This window comes from Anarrhichthys ocellatus, unplaced genomic scaffold (assembly GCF_004355925.1).
Source record: "Anarrhichthys ocellatus isolate YVR2014 unplaced genomic scaffold, GSC_Weel_1.0 scaffold32, whole genome shotgun sequence".
NCBI classification, from domain to species: Eukaryota; Metazoa; Chordata; class Actinopteri; order Perciformes; family Anarhichadidae; genus Anarrhichthys; species Anarrhichthys ocellatus.
In genome coordinates, this window is record NW_022280062.1 from 3,461,838 (window position 1) to 3,480,043 (window position 18,206).

General features: G+C 44.6%; 1 protein-coding gene across 26 annotated transcripts in view; it reads right to left on the bottom strand.

The window, feature by feature from the left end:
* Positions 1-18,206, bottom strand: part of ptprfb (protein tyrosine phosphatase receptor type Fb) — a 151,660-nt gene that overhangs the window by 21,742 nt on the left and 111,712 nt on the right. For 11 of the 26 annotated variants that reach the window (XM_031865068.1, XM_031865070.1, XM_031865061.1 and 8 more), the window contains 8 exons: positions 18,000-18,100; positions 17,112-17,359; positions 15,439-15,517; positions 14,169-14,393; positions 7,177-7,331; positions 5,426-5,440; positions 3,247-3,359; positions 949-981 (listed from right to left, as the gene is read on the bottom strand). In XM_031865068.1, the coding sequence (XP_031720928.1) occupies positions 949-981; positions 3,247-3,359; positions 5,426-5,440; positions 7,177-7,331; positions 14,169-14,393; positions 15,439-15,517; positions 17,112-17,359; positions 18,000-18,100 (969 nt within the window). The remainder of the gene's footprint in view (positions 1-948; positions 982-3,246; positions 3,360-5,425; positions 5,441-7,176; positions 7,332-14,168; positions 14,394-15,438; positions 15,518-17,111; positions 17,360-17,999; positions 18,101-18,206) is intronic. The other 15 variants (XM_031865063.1, XM_031865082.1, XM_031865087.1 and 12 more) reach the window with 5 other exon arrangements.

Below are 18,206 nucleotides of genomic sequence, written 5' to 3' on the forward strand. Positions count from 1 at the left end.
CAAGTCTCTACAAAATCAGTCACACTGTCACTTCCCAGAGAAGGTGAAAAAAAACTGGCTGGTCACCAGCCAAAACTCATTTCTTTGAAAATCTCTTTCCTTACAATAGACTATCTTTCGGCCCAGCCTGGAGCACTTGGGCTGGATTAATTTCAACCCCTCCCCCCCCCGCCGCTCTCTAGATTTCTCATCGCAGAGTTATTGGATGATTTATTGCTAATCTACCGACACAAATTCCCCCTGAGCCTCTGAACTTGGCAAGGCTCTGTGCTTAAACGGATTGCTGGGAACTTATGTGTTAGAAGTTAACTGTATGTGACGCATGACGAGGCTCTAAACTTATACACGGAGCATCAGTAACCTTACATACATCCTTTGTAGTCAAACTCTTTTAAAAAGGTATACATATTAACATTAGTGCCTGTGGCTGAGCGCATCTGTAAGGTCATGGGTCATGCTTTCAGATGAATGACTACTACATGCTCATTTTTGCTTTAATGCTAATGGCTAGTAACTATGGCTACTGCACGAGATGAGACCTGACCAATTACACTAATTTAATACTATAGCACCGAGAGACCTACGAGGACATTAACATCGATGTGTACGTGTTTGTGCGTGTTCACCCTGGTCTTTTACAGCCACGTTGTTGGGTAAATGGAGAGTGAAGCCATAGTTAACGAGGCTAATGCAAAGGAAGAGTAACTGTCCGCACTGCTCAACTATTCATGAAACCATCTAGTCCTCTGTTTCCACACCAAAATGGTGTTGTGGGAGGTTCACAGCCAAAGAGAGGACATCACTGCATCCTTGGAGCGCCAGAGGCTACAAGCTTGTGGGCTTGTGATGTCTGTCAGGATTGCAACGGGAGAATGGGATCAGGAACAAGTGAGAGGAAGAGAGACTGCATGTGTGGGAAATACACAGTAGGTGAGAGAGCAGACTAACTTGGAGTGTTGGGGCAGCGATGAGAGCTGGGACCTGTGGAGAGAAGAGAGTGAAGGAGGGAGGAAGAAGAACACTCAATCAATGGGGATAGCTCAGGATCAGACCAGGGCCAAACAGTATCTGCAAACAACCTTTCAAGCTGGTTGGAGTGTGCAAGCGGGTGGTGTTTGCTCTCTCAGGACAATTCAAGTAGTGTAGTTTAGGCTGTTAAACAGAAGTGGATACAAAGGCTGACTTTAAAACACTCCCCTGTGACCGTCAGTTTGAACTGCACCGCTGAGTACAAGGCACTATATGTTTAGGAAATATTCACTTTATTAGAACTTGTGTGTGCTTTCATTGTTTTGGCCATCATGTAGATGGAAATCGACTGTGACCACATTTTAATCATAAAAGTTGTGAGTGGTCAGACGATAGGTTGTAAACAAGTTTGGACAGATGACCTTAACCACTTTATTCGGAGGTAAACGAAAAGTGAGGGCACCCGAAATGTTGGTGGTATCCCCTCATTGCACATTAAAATACTCCTCTGTAAATATCTAGTGTGAATTGCACTACTCCGTAAATGGCACTACATGCTTTATCTGAGGTGTCAAACACAAGGGGTGTCAGTTTGGTAGTTTGTCAGTTTGGTAGTTGCAAATACTATCTGAACCAGGTCTGCTGAGGATAAACCAGGTCACTTTCTCATAGAACCGCGCGCCTGCTGCTGAAGTGCCAAAAGGTGCAGCCAAAGTCAGTCTAACAAACCGACATGCTGGAGACATGAGCTGCAATCGGCTAGACCACTTTACAGTAATCAGAATCAGAGCAGGAATGTACTCCTTCTGTGGGTGAATCAAAGCGAGAAAGAGCTAGAGGACAGAGGAAAGGACTGTTCAATATTCGCTCAGCTCAACCTTGGAGTCTCACACGTTTTCACAAGGCTAGACTCAGCCATAGTGATTCTTGATAATCATCACTCTTGAAGCAAAACAGCGAGGTGGAAAGGGAGAGAAAGAAAGAGAGAAATTTTGACGTAGAGAGTGAGAGAAAGAGAGCGAGAGATTACCCTACAGGGGGAAATGGAAGACAAAAGAGGAAAGAGGTGGAGTGGGAGGACAAGAGAACAGGGCTCATTCAGAGCGGCAGCGCTGCTTAATTCCTCTGCAGGGGTTCAAAGGGGCTGTGTTTGTGTGTGTGTGTGTGTGTGTGTGTGTGTATCTGTGTGTACGGCAAATGGGATCTTTAATAACCCGTGAGAAGGGATACACGCGCACACACACAGAAAACACACAGAAACCAGCAGAAGCGCGCATGCACCGGGGTTGACATTTTCTCTCAGCTCCATTGTTCCCTCCGCCTGGCTCACCTTGACATCAGAGGCAGCAGGACTCATTACCAGCTAGGGGGAATGAAAGGAGCTCATGGAGGGAGGAGGAGCGAGGACCGGGGGAGGAAGGAGGAGATCAGGAAGAAAAAGGAAGAAGGCTGGCACCCTGACACCTCCCCCCTACCCCCCCACTGCACGTGGATGGAATGTGAATTCACTCGGCCTGACTCCATCCAGAGATACGATGGTGAACATGATTTGTTTATTTTCTCTTACCGACCATTTTTTTGAGAACTGGTCTGATTTAAAGCCTGAGGATAAATAATAAAATAAGCAAGACGCAGGAATTTCATGAGGCAACATCTGCCACAAAGCCCTAATAAACAAGAGATCCATCAAAAGAACAGGAAGGCAGGCATCCATTGCAGGAGTAGATTGCTTTTGGAAAGGCTGAGTTTAGTTGAAACAAAGAAAAATCATTCCAAAATGCAATTCCCACCATTTGAGAAAAAAAATTGAAAATACATATATTAGGAAACAATAGTAAAGGTATGAATCCCTTAAGATATTTTCTGTCAGCGTAGAAGATAGGATCATCTGATGAATTTCAGGGAGGATTTTCATTTTGGAATGAAGCCTTTTCAAATCGTCAATCACAAAAGGCAGAATACATTTTTTATAATGTTTTGTGAAAGAGACATGGACCGCACCTGCACACCTGATTAAAATGCACACACTGTACTACTGTACAGACATTCACACAGTATATAACAAATATAATAAAACAGAAAACTTTTCAAACTTACCAAAGTTTCTGACTAATAAATAGCGTTCATGTCAAGATCCAAGTCGTAATTACGATGAATACGACATTATGCTAATTTCACAGTATTCAATTCCTCACACAACTAACAAGTTGTCAACATCTACCACCCATCCCATACGGCATGTACCCAGATGTTCATTTCAGGGCAGTTGTTTATTACCTGGGGTCTGGCAGTTGAGTCTTCTCATCTCCACGGGGTCAGAGGAGTTGGCCAGCAGGGAGTCTTTCACCCCACCAGAGTGGTCATCTTTGGGTAGGGGCGATGCCCGCTTCCTGAGGTGGCAAAAACAGACAATTTGGTGTCAACCACATCATACCTACATGCTTAATACAAGAGATGTAACTTAGCCGACAATTGTTAAAACTAACTGCAAGTGGAAATGACAAGATGATAAAAAATATATGTTTAAAAACAAAGGACTGAAGGACATACGTATAGTTTCACTGTGTTGCACACTTGATGAGGTTAATGGCATAGTTAGTGGTTCTTGAAAGTAGTTCGGAGGACCAGTAATTCAAGAGACACTAGGTAGGTACCAGGGCATTACCCCCATTAGTTTGCCAACTGGATTTTAATGTGTTTGAAGAAATGCCATTATTTTCCTGGAGTGGGCTAGGTTGGGTTTGTTTGCTGCTGGATATGTGACAGCTGCTGTGTGGGAATGTGTACATGAGCTCATGTGTACATGAGCATGAGTGTTTGAGTGTAGCAAAGATTTAAATGTGTGATTTGTGCTGCTGTGTGTGTGTGTGTGCTAACAACACATTGTGTTTACTGGCTTTCCAGATTGAGAGAAAAACAGGCGGATGCTGTAATTAGCTCATCAGCTGGGTGGCACAACACTGGGTAATTAGACCAGTTCTGCAGCACCTGCACCGCCAGGCCTAGCCTAGCTGAGTCTAGCATAGCGCAGAACAGAACAGCGCAGCTCGCACTGGCTTGGCTCAGTCGACCGTGGCTTTGTCCATCAGGCAGAGAGAGGAACAGAAAATGCAGCCTGCCTGTATTCTAATGTTCAGACAGCCAGCATCTGTTGACATACACACACAGACAGGCACACAGGTGTATGTTTTCCCACCTCTCTCACTTTCACAACTACACACACTCACACAGATACAGCTGCAGAGTCACAAGCCTTCTGACTGCAAATGGAAATGGGCAGAAAGAAGCATCAGGGCGCCCTGTGGAAATTTCACATCTCATTGCACTCCATTTGTAAGTGGGGAGCGCGGGTTTTAGGCAGGAGCAGGGCCTTCTGTTGAAGTCATGCGTGGAGGGAATACATAAAGCTGGTGGTGCACACACAGTCTTAACCCGGTCCACCTCAGCCGCTGGGCCTTGGGCCTCACCGCCACCTGTTATCTTATGCTGCGGGGGCTTAAGCTAATGCTAGCAGCGTGACGGCTAATCTATGACAAGCATCTTTTCCTCTCCAGCCGAGAGCTGAGCCAGACCGTATCCGGTTTTCCCAGACATCACTGCTGGTGCTGGGCTGGACTAGGGGGAGGGGTGGAAGAGTTGGGCATCTGCAAATCTGTTCCCCATATCCCTCATCTCTCCCTCTGACCAAATCAGATGCCAATCTACACCACACTTTGGTGCTGGGCTAAAGTAAACATGGCAGCAATCTCAATGGGGTTATTCATCTTAGACTACAAGTGAGAGTTAAGACGTGTGAGAATGTAAGTACATGCACACGTATACACACAGAGCGAGTGTGTGTGCTGTACAGGGTGCGCTTAATGAGGGTAGAACAGGGCCCTTTGTTAAGACTCCTGCCACGAGGAAGCTGGGAGGGGGGCTAAAAGTGGAGGAGTGAGTCTCGGTGGAAAATGTCAGCTCAAAAGATGGGAACATTTCTTTTTCAGCAGTTTCCCCATCTGGCATTTCCTTCACAATGGCCCATTCAGCAGCAGGTGATGCCTTGGCATATTCAGATGAGGCCACTCCTGACGGGGCGCGCTGACACTGGCTGGATAATGAAACACAGCACGGAGACAAACCAGGGCAGACAGGATGATCTGAGGGGGATCACTGGCACTAGATGTGGAGCATGCACCGGTACACGGACGTGACCTGGGGGTTCCTTTAACCCCAGTTATAAAGGGCTGCAGAGTCAGCTGCTTCTCATGTCTTGTAAAACTGAACAAATCAGATTAAATATGTTTCCTTTTATTTCTTTTTGAGGGGATGCTTTTGTGCAAAGCCAGAGCTGAGAGGAAGCTGACCCGACAACCCCTAAAGAGCTGATGAACACCACCAATGTGACAACACAAATGAAAGGGACTTGGGTGGTGAAATATGACGTTGTGTCTGCTTGAACAGTGACAGTACCCACCTTTCCTGTTTGCTGCTTTCACATAGAGCAAAAAGAGAGAGGGGCATATTAATAGGTGATTGTTATCAATATGGACCTTACTTCTTCTAAATCTCCACTATTTTCTGTGAGCTAAAACCAGTTCTTCCAAAAATGTACAAGACATCTTGAGAGCGCAGCGTAAAAAGTTATCTTAACACTCGCCGGAGACTTTTGAGAATAACCTCATCATTGTTCACTGCTCGTATTGGTCTTGGCGAATATGCAGGTAGCAATAACAACCCGAGCTAGAGTGTGATTATTCCTTTGCACATTTACTGCCAGTCCACAGTGAAAAGGGCACACCTCCCCACAGTCCCTCCTGTCGATTTGTGTCGACATGGAGAAAGAGCTTCCAGACAGAGGATGTGCTACTTAGCAGCGAGCTGTCTCAAGGCCTATTATTAACCAGTCTGGCAGAGATGGCGGCAACACGGCAGTCTGCAAGGCAGTGGATGGCAGGTTGGAGAATAGGTACTGTATGATGTGGAATTGATAATTTGTAATGGAGCCATCAGGAGAAGATGGGGAGGTTGGACTCAATCAGTCAAACAATTCATTTCCATTTGGATGATATTTTTAGGGTGTCCAAACCACATTGTCGTTCCTATTGTCTCCTCTGTTGTTTAATACTAAACATCTCAAAGACTAGGGGTGAAAAAGACTCATTTATAATGCTGCAACAATTAGTTTATATTTATTCAATCAACAGAAAATTACTCAGCAACTATTTATTTTATAAATTCTGAATTTTTAAAGGAAAAATGTCAAAAATTGTGAGGTTCCAGGTTCTCGAAAGTGTGAATTTGTTGCTTTTCTTGGTCCTTGCATTGTGGTAAAACGTTTGCTATTTGACAAAAGTAGACATTTGATGTAATCACCTTGAGCTCTAGGATACTGAGACGGACATTTTTCACGGTTTCCTAATGTTTTAAATAAAAAAATAAAAAAGAATTGTCAGATTTATCGAACCAAAAAAGAATCGTAGGATGCAGCCATATTTTTTTTTGTTATTGACTTATCTGTCATCTGTTTGATAAAACCCCAAAATATTCAATTTGTAGAGATATAAAAAATAGAAAGGTAGCCAATCCCCCCAGTTCAGTAGAAGTTGAAGTTTGGTTGCATGCTTTTATTTGATAAATAAAACTAATGAACAAATCGTTTTGGCTCTGGTTCAATCATTATCCATTCATCCGTACCTGCCAGCACCTTATTGCCCTGCGTGTATCCATGGAGTGCTGCACAGTGGCAGCTGAAGGGCTTTTAAGAGATATTGACTGAGCTTTTAGTTAAGCCCTCTGTTGCCTTCTGTTTCTTATTTGAAATGACCAATGATGTTGGCCAAAACACATTTCTCACTCCTAACTAAGGGCTTTTGACAGCCAAGCTGTGCTTTTCATTAGGGAGGCAATGTCAGTTGCCATTTCAACTGACACATCACATGGTGCTGTTAAAAAAGACCAACTGGGCCAACAGCTTTTGGGGAGAAATGAGGATTTTCTGAAAGACAAATCAATCCGCCTTTGCTTCCTAACCCGTCACACTGTATATTATGGTAAGGAAATTGAATGTTACAGTTTGGTGTGTGTGAGCAGCATGGTGCAAGTGGCAGAGGGGAGTATGTCTCATTATCATTCCTGATGCAACCAATGGAAACCTACAACCACAAGTGTCACTGCAGTACAACCTGACACAAACACAGTGGAGAATGTCTGAGAGCAGCCTCTTACTTCTTAAAGAGCAGGATGGCGATGACGATGATGATGATGATGACCACAGCCAGCACTGGGCCCATAACCCACAACATTTCGGGTTGCTCCATCCCCTGAGGCAAAGTTGTTGTGACCTGGATCGGGTCCGAGTAGGGACTGGCTGAAAATGTCATCTGTAAGGGAAAAGAAAGTGCAGGAGCATGAGAGCCAAGTCACTTCAGAGCTATAAGATGCATGCATGGTTTTCTCTTCCTATCTAAATGGAAGGGGGTTAAGACTTCCTTAAAAGCCAAAAACAGTCCACACATCGCAGGAAAATGAGATGAAATTGAAAGAACAACCATGTTAGCTTGGTGTCAAGGTAAATTCTATGTTAGAGTTTTTAATTATAGAGGAACCACAGGAAGTCTGGGATGATATGTACACAGTTGGTCTCAAAATACTTTTGAATAGTTTTTTTTCTTGGTTTTTTTAGTTGGCTTTTAAAAAGTATACTAGCTAGGTGGAAGAACTGCGGGTGTTTATTATTACATAGAAACCTCCAACATACAGACTCAAGGTAAGAATTATTGTTTTTTTCATGAAGATGCTTACATTACAAAAGGATAGAGGTTATACATTTCCCTTTCATACATTTGAGAAGTGGCAAACAATTGGCAGACAATGATAGATGAGCTAACAAGCAGCCTTTTATATTCTTAAATTAAGAAAACAATAAGAGAAATCATCAAAAAAGGGAAATAACAATGTAACAATGTTGCAAACTATGAAACATATAAATATATATAGCGTTTACTTTGATAAGAAAGGGAATCACAATGTCTGACTGCAGATTTCTTTGTTTCGGACACCCTGAGAACCAAGTTATTTCATGCTAGAAATAGGTTTAAAAAAAAAAAATACATAAAGCAATCGACCTAACTCAAAAAACACTCTCCCAAAAACAATAACCATCTTGGCTAATGAAGTGTTGTTTCTATTAAAGCATTGCATAACGTTGGAGAGGACGACAGAGCAAGTGCGTGACAGGAGAGTGAGAGACGCAGAGACAGAAAGGCGGAGATGAGTGTGTATGTCCCCTGGCCGCTGAGATAAATGGGGGCACAGGAGAGGACTCATCTCTTCTTCATTAGTGTTCACACCGTGACGGAAGAGGAGGAGGGGGAGGAGGTAACGGTGAGGGTGCGTTTCCACCTTGGTTGTAAATGAGACATCTCCATGCTGCTTCGTCTTCAAATGAAGGAGGGAAGGGATGGGTGGAGGTGTGTGTGAGTCTGCCTGTGAGGAGTGGGTGCATGGTGACCCAGTATGGTGTTTAAAAAAGGAGGGAGGGCAACTGCACGAGAGCACGGTGACAGATGAGAAAGAGAAAGAGGGAGGAGCGAGGCATCTGTCATTAGCGCTCAGCGTGCTTCCTATTGAATGACGATGGGAGATGCAGGTCCTGGAGGGGGGGAGGAGGGCATGGGTGACAGATCGCAGCCCTTGAAAGGAATTGGGCTCCCAGCACGCAGAAGGAGTGGCGGGGCGGCAGGCAGCAGTAATCCGGATCATTAGCCGCACAGCAGCCAGCTCTTCGGCGCCCAGGCAGATATTAATTGGAAAGATAAGCAGAGATGAGCTCAAAGAGTCCTGCTTTCTGTCATATAGTTCTGTTATCTCTCATACTCTTGGGCAACTGCCGGAAAAATGTACAGTATGGGTGTGTGAGTGTTACAGCGTGTCTCAGTCGTGTGCGTGCAAACCAGCGTGCTCCGATATTAGGCACAGGCTCAAGATAACTAATAAGTAGGAAAGTAAAAAGATTCGCATTTTTACATTACAGCAGCCATGTTTTTCATTTATCTTTGTCTTCATTCACACAGATAGCCACACCAGGCATATGAGCCCGGTTCTCTCCTGTTCTGTGTGCCTTTGGGTGGAACCTATTATCTACAAACAATGAGAAACGGCACAGCAGCGGGACACCGCTGATGTGACGACGCCACAAGGCTTCCTGTTCCTTCGGGAGGGCCCAAAAAAGGCTGTAGGATGTGGCCCTGCAGGGAATCCTGGGAAAAAAACTTTTTTTCCCCCGTAGTGTAACAAATGATTGCAGCTGTGCTTTCAGTGAAGGATAAGGGAGGAAGAGCGAGAGGAGAGGGATGAACAAAAAGAGAGGGCTTTTTGTCTGTTGGTCACGGCGAAGTACTGGGATCATCCATTTGACCGGCCCTAATATCTGATAAAAGCTCAGTCACGCAGCTCCTAATGCCTCGCAGAGTGCTATCACAATGGAGCGATGGTGCAGTGAAGGAATGTGTGAGCCTGAAAGTGAGTGAGTCAGAGACAGTGAGAGACATAAAAGCAACTGAATGTGTATGTGCCTTACCACTCTGAATCAGTGAATATGTACGTGTACAGAACAGACATGGGCGGGGCTGTGTATGTGAGAGGTAGGGTCTGCTCCATGTACATAAAGTACCAACGAATGTAATATTCAGGTGGCAGGCTTTGCCTTTTTAACCTAAGCCGACAAACACTTTAATCGATTAAAAGTCTCAACTGTAGCTAATTAACCCCAATTACATTAGACATTTGCGTTACGGCCAAAGGGACGATTTTTGTCTTTTGTCTGCTTAAGCTGGGTGTCTGTACACAGCTGAAGATAGGCAGACATAGAAACGCCCTCTCACATGCTGCTCAGATCTCATTTTCAGGTTGTGACGGTAATCAATCTGTCACTCAAATCTAAAGCTCTGTCAGATCTCTATTGATCTTTAAAGTTATGTATAACTAAAGCTGCTTTAATATGTTGAGAACCAAACCTAAATAGATTTCATGATCAAAGTCAGAAAGTGATTAAGATATTAAATTCAGATTTAACATTTTATTAAACCCTGTCCCTACTGAGAAGAGACACATGAGTGTGAATGACTGTGATTGGTAACACTGCAGATAAGTATTATTACTGCATTGCAGATACTGTACACAGTATACAACTGTAAGCACTATGAGTGAATGAATGTGACGGTACACACGGTGTGCATCCACCAGTGAGAGAAAGAGAAAGTGTTTGATTGCGTGCAAAGACTGTCAACAAATGTGAGTAAAAGTGTGTGTGTGTGTGTGAGAGCATTCATGAGTTTTTCTGAGCCTTTTTTTCAAGATCCTCTGAGCTTCCACGAGTGTGTGTTTGTCAAGGTAGCATCCGCTGAGAGAGTGTATGTATGATTGGAAGTGTTTGTCAGAGACAGAGTAAGAGAACCGAGAGAGATGGAGGGAGAGAGAGAGAGAGAGAGAGAAGAGGGTGATGAGAGAGAGAGAGAGAGAGAGAGGGAGAGAGAGGGTGATGAGAGATGGTAGAGAGCGAGGAGACAGAGAGGGAGAGAGAGGGTGATGAGAGATGGTAGAGAGCGAGGAGACAGAGAGAGAGAGGGAGAGAGGGAGAGGGTGATGAGAGATGGTAGAGAGCGAGGAGACAGAGAGAGAGAGAGAGAGAGAGGGTGATGAGAGATGGTAGAGAGCGAGGAGACAGAGACAGAGAGAGACTGAGGCAGAGGTGTTATGTAGGAGCAGTATATCGAGTCAGCTATCTGGCCCGTGGGCTGCACAGCTTCCCCAGTCAGGCGCTGCTCCGCCATCCCCCGAGCGCAGCACAGGCACATTTATTCCAACTCGTCGTTGACCCCGCAAGCTCCATATCTCTCCAAAAGTGGCTTAAATTAGCCGCAGGGTTGAGCACCAGACAAACAAAACAAACATGCAAAGACACCATTATGTATCTGCTGCTCTCTCCGACTCCCCAGGGAGGCCTGAGGAACCCACACTCTCCACACTGTTGCATGACACAGGGAACGACAGCAAGATGGGGCAGAAGGAGGGCAAGAGACGGAAACAACAAAACATGGAGGCACAAAAAGTGAGAGGAAAAGAGTAGGCGTGAGTATGCCTTTATCTATAAGGAACAGAAATGTGGCTGCAGGGCCTAGCCCACCCTGTACGATGACCCTCCTCCGTCGTTCTGTAGTTCTCCTTTCATACTTTTTTTTCTCCTCCACTCCATCTTCCCTCACATGCCCTCTTTCCCCATTCAGCATCAGAAAGCGCACTTCTCCCTCTCTAGCTGAATACCAAACATCCAGATATCTAGAGGCATCGCTTGAGGGAGACGCCTCGAGGAGCGTCGGTGACATGGCACGGTTGAACAGAGAATCCCATCGATATTGTCTGCATTCCTACTACACTTGGAGAAAACTTGGGTTTGAATGCTTGGGTGCATATACTTTCTGCTAGAATCTTGTTTTCATAATTCTTCCTTGATATTGTTTGTCAAAGCTTTCTACATTTTGAAAGAAGCCAGTGTTCCATGTTAAGGGTGTTTTGAGCCCAGAGCACCAACAGAATTAGTGCTACAAAGCCAATTCTTGTTGAGTGAGTAGAATATAAATGCCTGAGTAACACTGCAAACAGAAAACTGTGGTAAACACATTTGAACACTCCATTGTTTCTACGCTATAAGCTCACCTCTTGCTTATCAAAAAAAGAGCACACATTAGCACAATCTCCTCCTGTGCCACCAGTTCACTTTCTTCACAGGCTGGACGGGACCACAAGACACAAATGTTGCTTTCCTCTTTTCCTCTCTCCAACACCACCCCTCCCCTCTGTCTCCCATCACACAATATTTCATGCTACCTCCCTCCCTCACTCTCTTCTTGCATTAAATGATACTGTTTATACACACCCAGCATCTATCATCCCATTTCACACTTCCCCCGGCTTGTTTATCTGCCTTGGGTGCTGGGGAGACATGAAGGCACACTCTCTTCTTCTTTCCCTCTCTCATCCCCCTTTGCCTTCCTTCCTTCTCTTCTTCCCTCCAACCACTGCTGACTGCTCGTGGCCATTGATATACGAGGGCTTATTAAGCCCTGGCGGTCCTGTTTGATCTACGCTGAGGGAGTTTGGGTGGCGGCGAGGAAGTGTAGTAAAGACACAAGTCATTTACTTCAGTACTTGTTGTCTTATTCTCCTGGGTCTGGTGAAGATCCTGCTTGAGGCAGCTTCTGCCAACTGCTCGATCTCGCTGCGCGCTTTACCTTCTGTAGCCGTTTGTGTTTGGTAATAAACGTTTGCAAGTGCCGCATTGGGGGTGACAAAAACAAACACTGCTGTGGTATCTGAGTCCCCCAAAGAACGCGGTTAGGGGATTTGTGCGGCGATCAATGACAGCCTGCCTTTTAGTCACCTCCTCAGAATGTTTTCATTCACACAAGAAACCAGGTTACAGGGAGGAATGAGGAAATCACGGTGTTCACATGCAGTGCAGTAATCTTGTTACTGTGAATCTTGTGTTTACTGTATTCAGCAGGTCAGTTATTGGATTTCATTCCTATCCCCTGCTGTATTTTTGAACGGCACCTTTTGAAGGAAATTGTGACACAATATGATGCTGCAGAGTCTGAAGAAAGTTGTGTGCACGTCTGATTTTTTACAAAGTAGAGTCTTCTGTTCAGCAGTGGATGTCAACGTCTCGTAAATCTGACTATATATAATTATTTTGGGTGCACTACAGCGAGGAACGATCGTTTCTTTAATCCCTTTCAGAGTGACAACATCTTTGACTAGACTAAGTCTTAGTCATGCACATGTGCACATTAGAACCATGTAGGAGTTCAAACATGGTCGATAACAAGTGTTTTTAAAAGCAATGTAGCCCTGGAGTTCCTGTAAACCTTTACCCCAGATAAGGGAAGCTAGGAATTCAGGTGTCTCGTTTGCATGAAGTTTAAAGAACGAGATAATTGCAGAAAGGTGTCAATAACCAGGTTACTAAAGTGAAGGTAAGCACACTGATTGACTCACCGTGTGAGTGAAGCCTGATTAATGCAAGTGATTTAGTTTTAAGGTGGGAGGGTGCTACACAGTTTAAGGAGGGGGAGTACACTGAAAAAGACAAATCTCGAGCACCGCTGATCCAAGCTGGTGTGTCTGGCAGGTGCAGTGAGAGTGTTGTGCAGCGATGGGCTTTAAGCATTTCCTTTGAAGTCAAGTGTATCATGGCTGCCCACTATAGCCTCCTTCGCACCTCCCTCCCCTTCTCAGAGCGAAGGAGTGGGGGATTAGTGTGTGTGTGTGTGTGGGGGGGGGGGGGGGGGGGGGGCTTTAGGGACATTTAAAGCAGTATTTCAAGGGAATCAGGCCTGCTGTAGAGACTCCCTAGGCCATGTGACCAGGCCTTCGTCTCCCTCTTAACTGCAGCCACAATAATCAATCTCCTCTGCTCTCTTCACGGTGAAGAAAGATAGGGAGCGGGAGAGAGACACAGAGAAGCACAAAAGAAAAAGAGCTGAGAGGGGAGAGAGAAGAGAAAGAAATAGGTGAAAAGTCTGGGATTTGGTTTCGGACATCACTCGCTCTCTCTCTTCCTCTGTGGTTGCCCGTGGCCCAGCTACTGAATATGCATGCCCCGTGAAGTGGAGGAGCCCAGAGCAATCGCAGACTCTCATCCTTCCTGCAGTGAAGTTTACCCCAGACCATCCCATGGAGAGCAGGGCCTCCGCGTTAGTGCTGTTTGACAACTGCATGGGGTCTGCACCTAAAAAGCCCTGAGTCTTGTATAAGCATTGTGAAGAGATCTGCGTGAGGCCCTGCTGGCTGCCGAAATGGCAAAGCTGGATCTCTGATGTCATAAGGGAGTTATCAGGACAAACTGCAATGACTTTTAGAGGCGGCCGTATTAAAGGGTAAGTGGTAGTAAAAACAACAACAGTTTGGCTTGCCTCTGCCATTTTGGAAACGATTGAGGGGCAGCGTGGATAGAGTCAGCGGAAGGGTAATTAACTGAAATAGTTTGTACGAAAAACGAAAAGGTGACACGTACAAAATATACAGCACAGGCTCAGGCAAAACTCAATTTCAAATCCCAGAGGGGCCTTTACTCAGAAATCAAAAAAACTACCATGAGTTATGCTGTCAGGCCTGTCAGGGAATGGAAATGTTAATTAATGCGTGCGTGTGTCTCTTACATAATTAGCAGTGGTGTCAGCTCCTTCGTATCTGAGAACAGCCACGACAAAGCAGAGGTACTCCTGCGAACTGGTCAGCGGCTTGTTGTAGAAGCCGTTGTACCTCTTCTCATCACCCACGGTGAAGGTGGTCGGCAGTGAGGCCAACTTGGCAGCAATGTACGGCTTGGAGGAATCCAGGTGACGTCGGCGCCTCAGGACAGGGCCTTCACTGGACTTGAGCAGCTGTGAGAACATAGAGAGCAAAGCTTAAGGTCATGTTTGGTAAACAAAGAGTCAAAGTGAGTAGGACCCTGACCTCTGATCTCCTTTATGAGAAAAAATAATTAGTAAAGGCACCAGCAAAGTAACAAACATTCACAAACTATATATGCAGGTCTGGTTATTAGTATGCTTCCAAATAAGAGATAATGAATCCACAAAGCTGAAATGACCTTTGCTCAGTGATACAACTTCACAAACAATGCAGCCAAGTTACGAAGTGAGCAATTAGCGCTTGCTCCAGCACACAATCTCAGCATGACTGCCAGCCTGCTTAATAAATGAGCAGGAGCACACAGCACTGCACCATTGTGTTTTCAGCAGCATTTTGTTTTCTGTCAGTGATGTCTCATGTGCTCCTCCAGATGTAGCTTTATTAAATCATAATGTCGGAGGGAGGAGACAATGGCCTGCTTAATGTTTAATGACTCAGGGAGTCCCATCTCTCTCCCTCTCTTGGTCTCTTCTGCTATTTCTTCAGGGAGCTTGAACAATAGCGATCCAAACCAACGAGCTTCGCAGTTTACTTAAAAATGATGCTATTAATACTTAGGCATGTCATTTAGCTTCTATTCTCTTGGGGACAAGGAAGACCTTTATTCAATTGAATAATAAAGCAGTCATGAATCTTTATCCTCATTTGAATACCTTATGTAAAACTTTGTTTGGAGATGCCAAACCCCGACTATTAGGACTAGAGAGAAACATGTGGAGGTACAGCAGGTATTCTTAATTACTGTTTTGAAATATGCTACTCGCTTAACATTTACATTAATAGCTAAATAAGATTAACATTATTCTATTTATTTTTGTGCACTTGGATTCAGCAGATGGGAACTGTCTGCAGACTTGGCGTCCAATCAGGACATTCCCCACCTACCCGAGTGAGTCATTGTTTGGTAGAGCCAATTAGCTACAACCAGTGTCTTCCTACCCAGTTGGAACGGGAGATGCTATTGGTGACCTGTGACCTGGCACATTAGCATATCAGCCACCGGCTGGCACTCACCTCGTCCAGGTCCATCTCGTCTGGATTCTTCCATCGCCGGGTTGACTGAGACACCGGCACCACCACTATGTAGTACCACCTGCCAAGGAAAATAAAGCTTGTGTAAAGAGAGACTGACTGAAGCAAATACACGCTGAGATCAAAGCGGGCCAAGTGCATTAATAACACAGTGAAAACATTTAGTAAGACGTACTTTCACTGTGAGGCTTGCTGGGCGGAATTCAAAACTTGAGTGGTACACAAGCGGGTCCTACCAAGGTCGAACACCAGCAGATTGGCACTGCATTCTCCAATTAATGGCTAATCACTAAGAACATCTGCCATGTAGACTGGAACAAACACTATTCCAGTGAGACGAGCCTTCAGCTTATAGAGATCCCCGTAGGATTCCTTGGGTTAATAGGATCAGCTATGTGACAACTCGTGTGTTCTTTTATCATTAAAGAGACCAAAAATAGAAGGAGAAGAAAGACATCAGTACGACATTTAGGAGGTTAGGGTCAAACTAAGGAGTAAGGTAACTAGTGGAGGAATGTGCTTGTGGGCACACAATGTACAAGCATCTGTGTCTGCGTTTATTTATGTGCTGGCTCTCTCTTGCTGTTTCTCTCGTGTTCTCCCCCAGCCTCTCTTCTCTCAGCTCAAAGTTTTCCCCCCACTGCGGCATTCAACCACTTGTAAAATCAGCTGCTGCTGACAGGGAAAGCAGCTGCTTCTCTCCCCTTCTCTCCAGGCCTCAACTCTGTGATTCAACAGTCAGTCAATTCTGGGAGTGGGAGAAGACATGTATAACAAGACTCCTCAACCCCCCCCTCTCTCACCTACACACACAGACCTCCACTCTCCCATACCCAATCGCTTGCGCTCTTTGCCTGTCAATCTGAGCTGGAGCTTGGCCAGCCCCGACAGCCCTGTAATCTTTTTACCAATCAACCCTGTGCACTCCCCTACTCTACAGATGTGTCTGTAAGTGTGTATCTGAAGGAAAGGCTATACTCGTCGAGGTCAGGCACAATCCTGCTCTCAACAATTTGAGTCAAAAGATAATACAGCTCCACCCGATGTTAAAAGCCTCGATTATCATCAGCCGCTGTGTCACGAAGTCGGCTCAGATTAAAAGTTTAAGTTTTAAGTTTCAAAATAGGTTTAGTATTGATCAGATACAAGTGTGCCACTTGTGCTACTGTTGCTGAAGGTAAGGTTGTTCAGAGTTGCAATTGAATTGGCGCCCGAATGATAACAGCTACGTGTCCGTGGTCCATGGTCACAAACAAGCCCCAAAATATTCACATTCCAAGTACAGATTCATGTGTTCATTTATTGTCTTGTTTTAGTAGTGTTTATACATTTTAACCTTTTATCAAATTAAATTGTAAATGCACTTTTTTATCAACGATCAACAATTAAATGATTCATGGATTTAACTGCTGCATGATTGCTGTTTAGCGCATTTGCACAAATGTAAATATGACTATGTTCTATTACTATTAACTGTCAATAATATATAGGTCCCTGAAAGGGGTTTATAATTCATAAAACTGATCCCTGATTGAAAGCTTGGTCACTGTGGCAGCCAAGAATCAAACAAAAATTAAGCTACATGACCCCTTATGCTAATTGTTTTATTCCTAGAGTCTCAGCTAGTCTGTGCGCACAGTTCCAAGTGTACTGACCTGACACGTGTGGTGGTCTGGACCTTGGGCAGGTTGATGGTCATCTTGCCACCCTGAACCTGATGTGTGCTGGGCTTAGTCTGGATCAGGTCTGGGGCAGTGCGGATGGACACCTGCTGCTGCAGACCTCCAGCAATGTTGCCCCTGCTTGTCAGCACAAAAGAGTAGTCTGTGTCTGGCTGCAGCTGCGCGATCAGCTTCCTCTTCAGGTTTCCCTGCACTTCCACGCTTTGCTGGTTGTACAAGATCTGTGAGCACACAAGGAAAAACTTGGAGTTATAGTTTAAGTAAACATTCAATTCACAAAATGTATATCCTCCAAACAAATGCAGTACTCTATTCTAACTATTCCAACTCCCTCCAACACACAGAGACGCACACATGGACAAAAGCAGTATGGTCCTAAGGGAGGCACCCATCTCATCTGACACCTCATCTCATGTCCCCCAATGTCACACTTGCCCATTGGAGCATAACCAATAGTTTTTTACACTTCGAATTGTCTTCGCTCCATTACCGTGGGGGTGGGAATTGATATAATATAATTCTGACAGATTAATACGCCTCATAAATGAGCCTGAATCTGGCTTTTCAGATTTTTCAGTGCAAAGACAATGCATCACACCCTGGTGAAAATTTTAACAACTGTCTCGTTGCAATACAATTATTTTACAATTATATGTAAAGTGTATGTTATACATTGTGTAAAAATTACAGTAATACGTTTCCAATGAAACCATTGTTGTATTATATTTTGGTGTTTGAAAATTAGCGATTTTACAGTGATATATATATATATCATAGTTAATGAAGTTGTTTAAAAGTCATCATGAAGGTAAAGTCTATGTCTATGCAATTTGTGTACATGGTTGACATCTCGGTACTGACCTTGAAAGGTGCCTGGGATTTGTAGTTTTGTGGCAAATCCCAGGTGAGGAGGACAGAAGTTTTCATGACTGCTTTGACACCAAAATTCAGGGTGGGAAAATCTAGAGTGGGAAAATTCTTCGATTAAAATCTCAAGTAAGACATCTTGTACACCACACACTGTAATCTCTGCACTTAATACAATTTCACACTACTTCACAGCATATT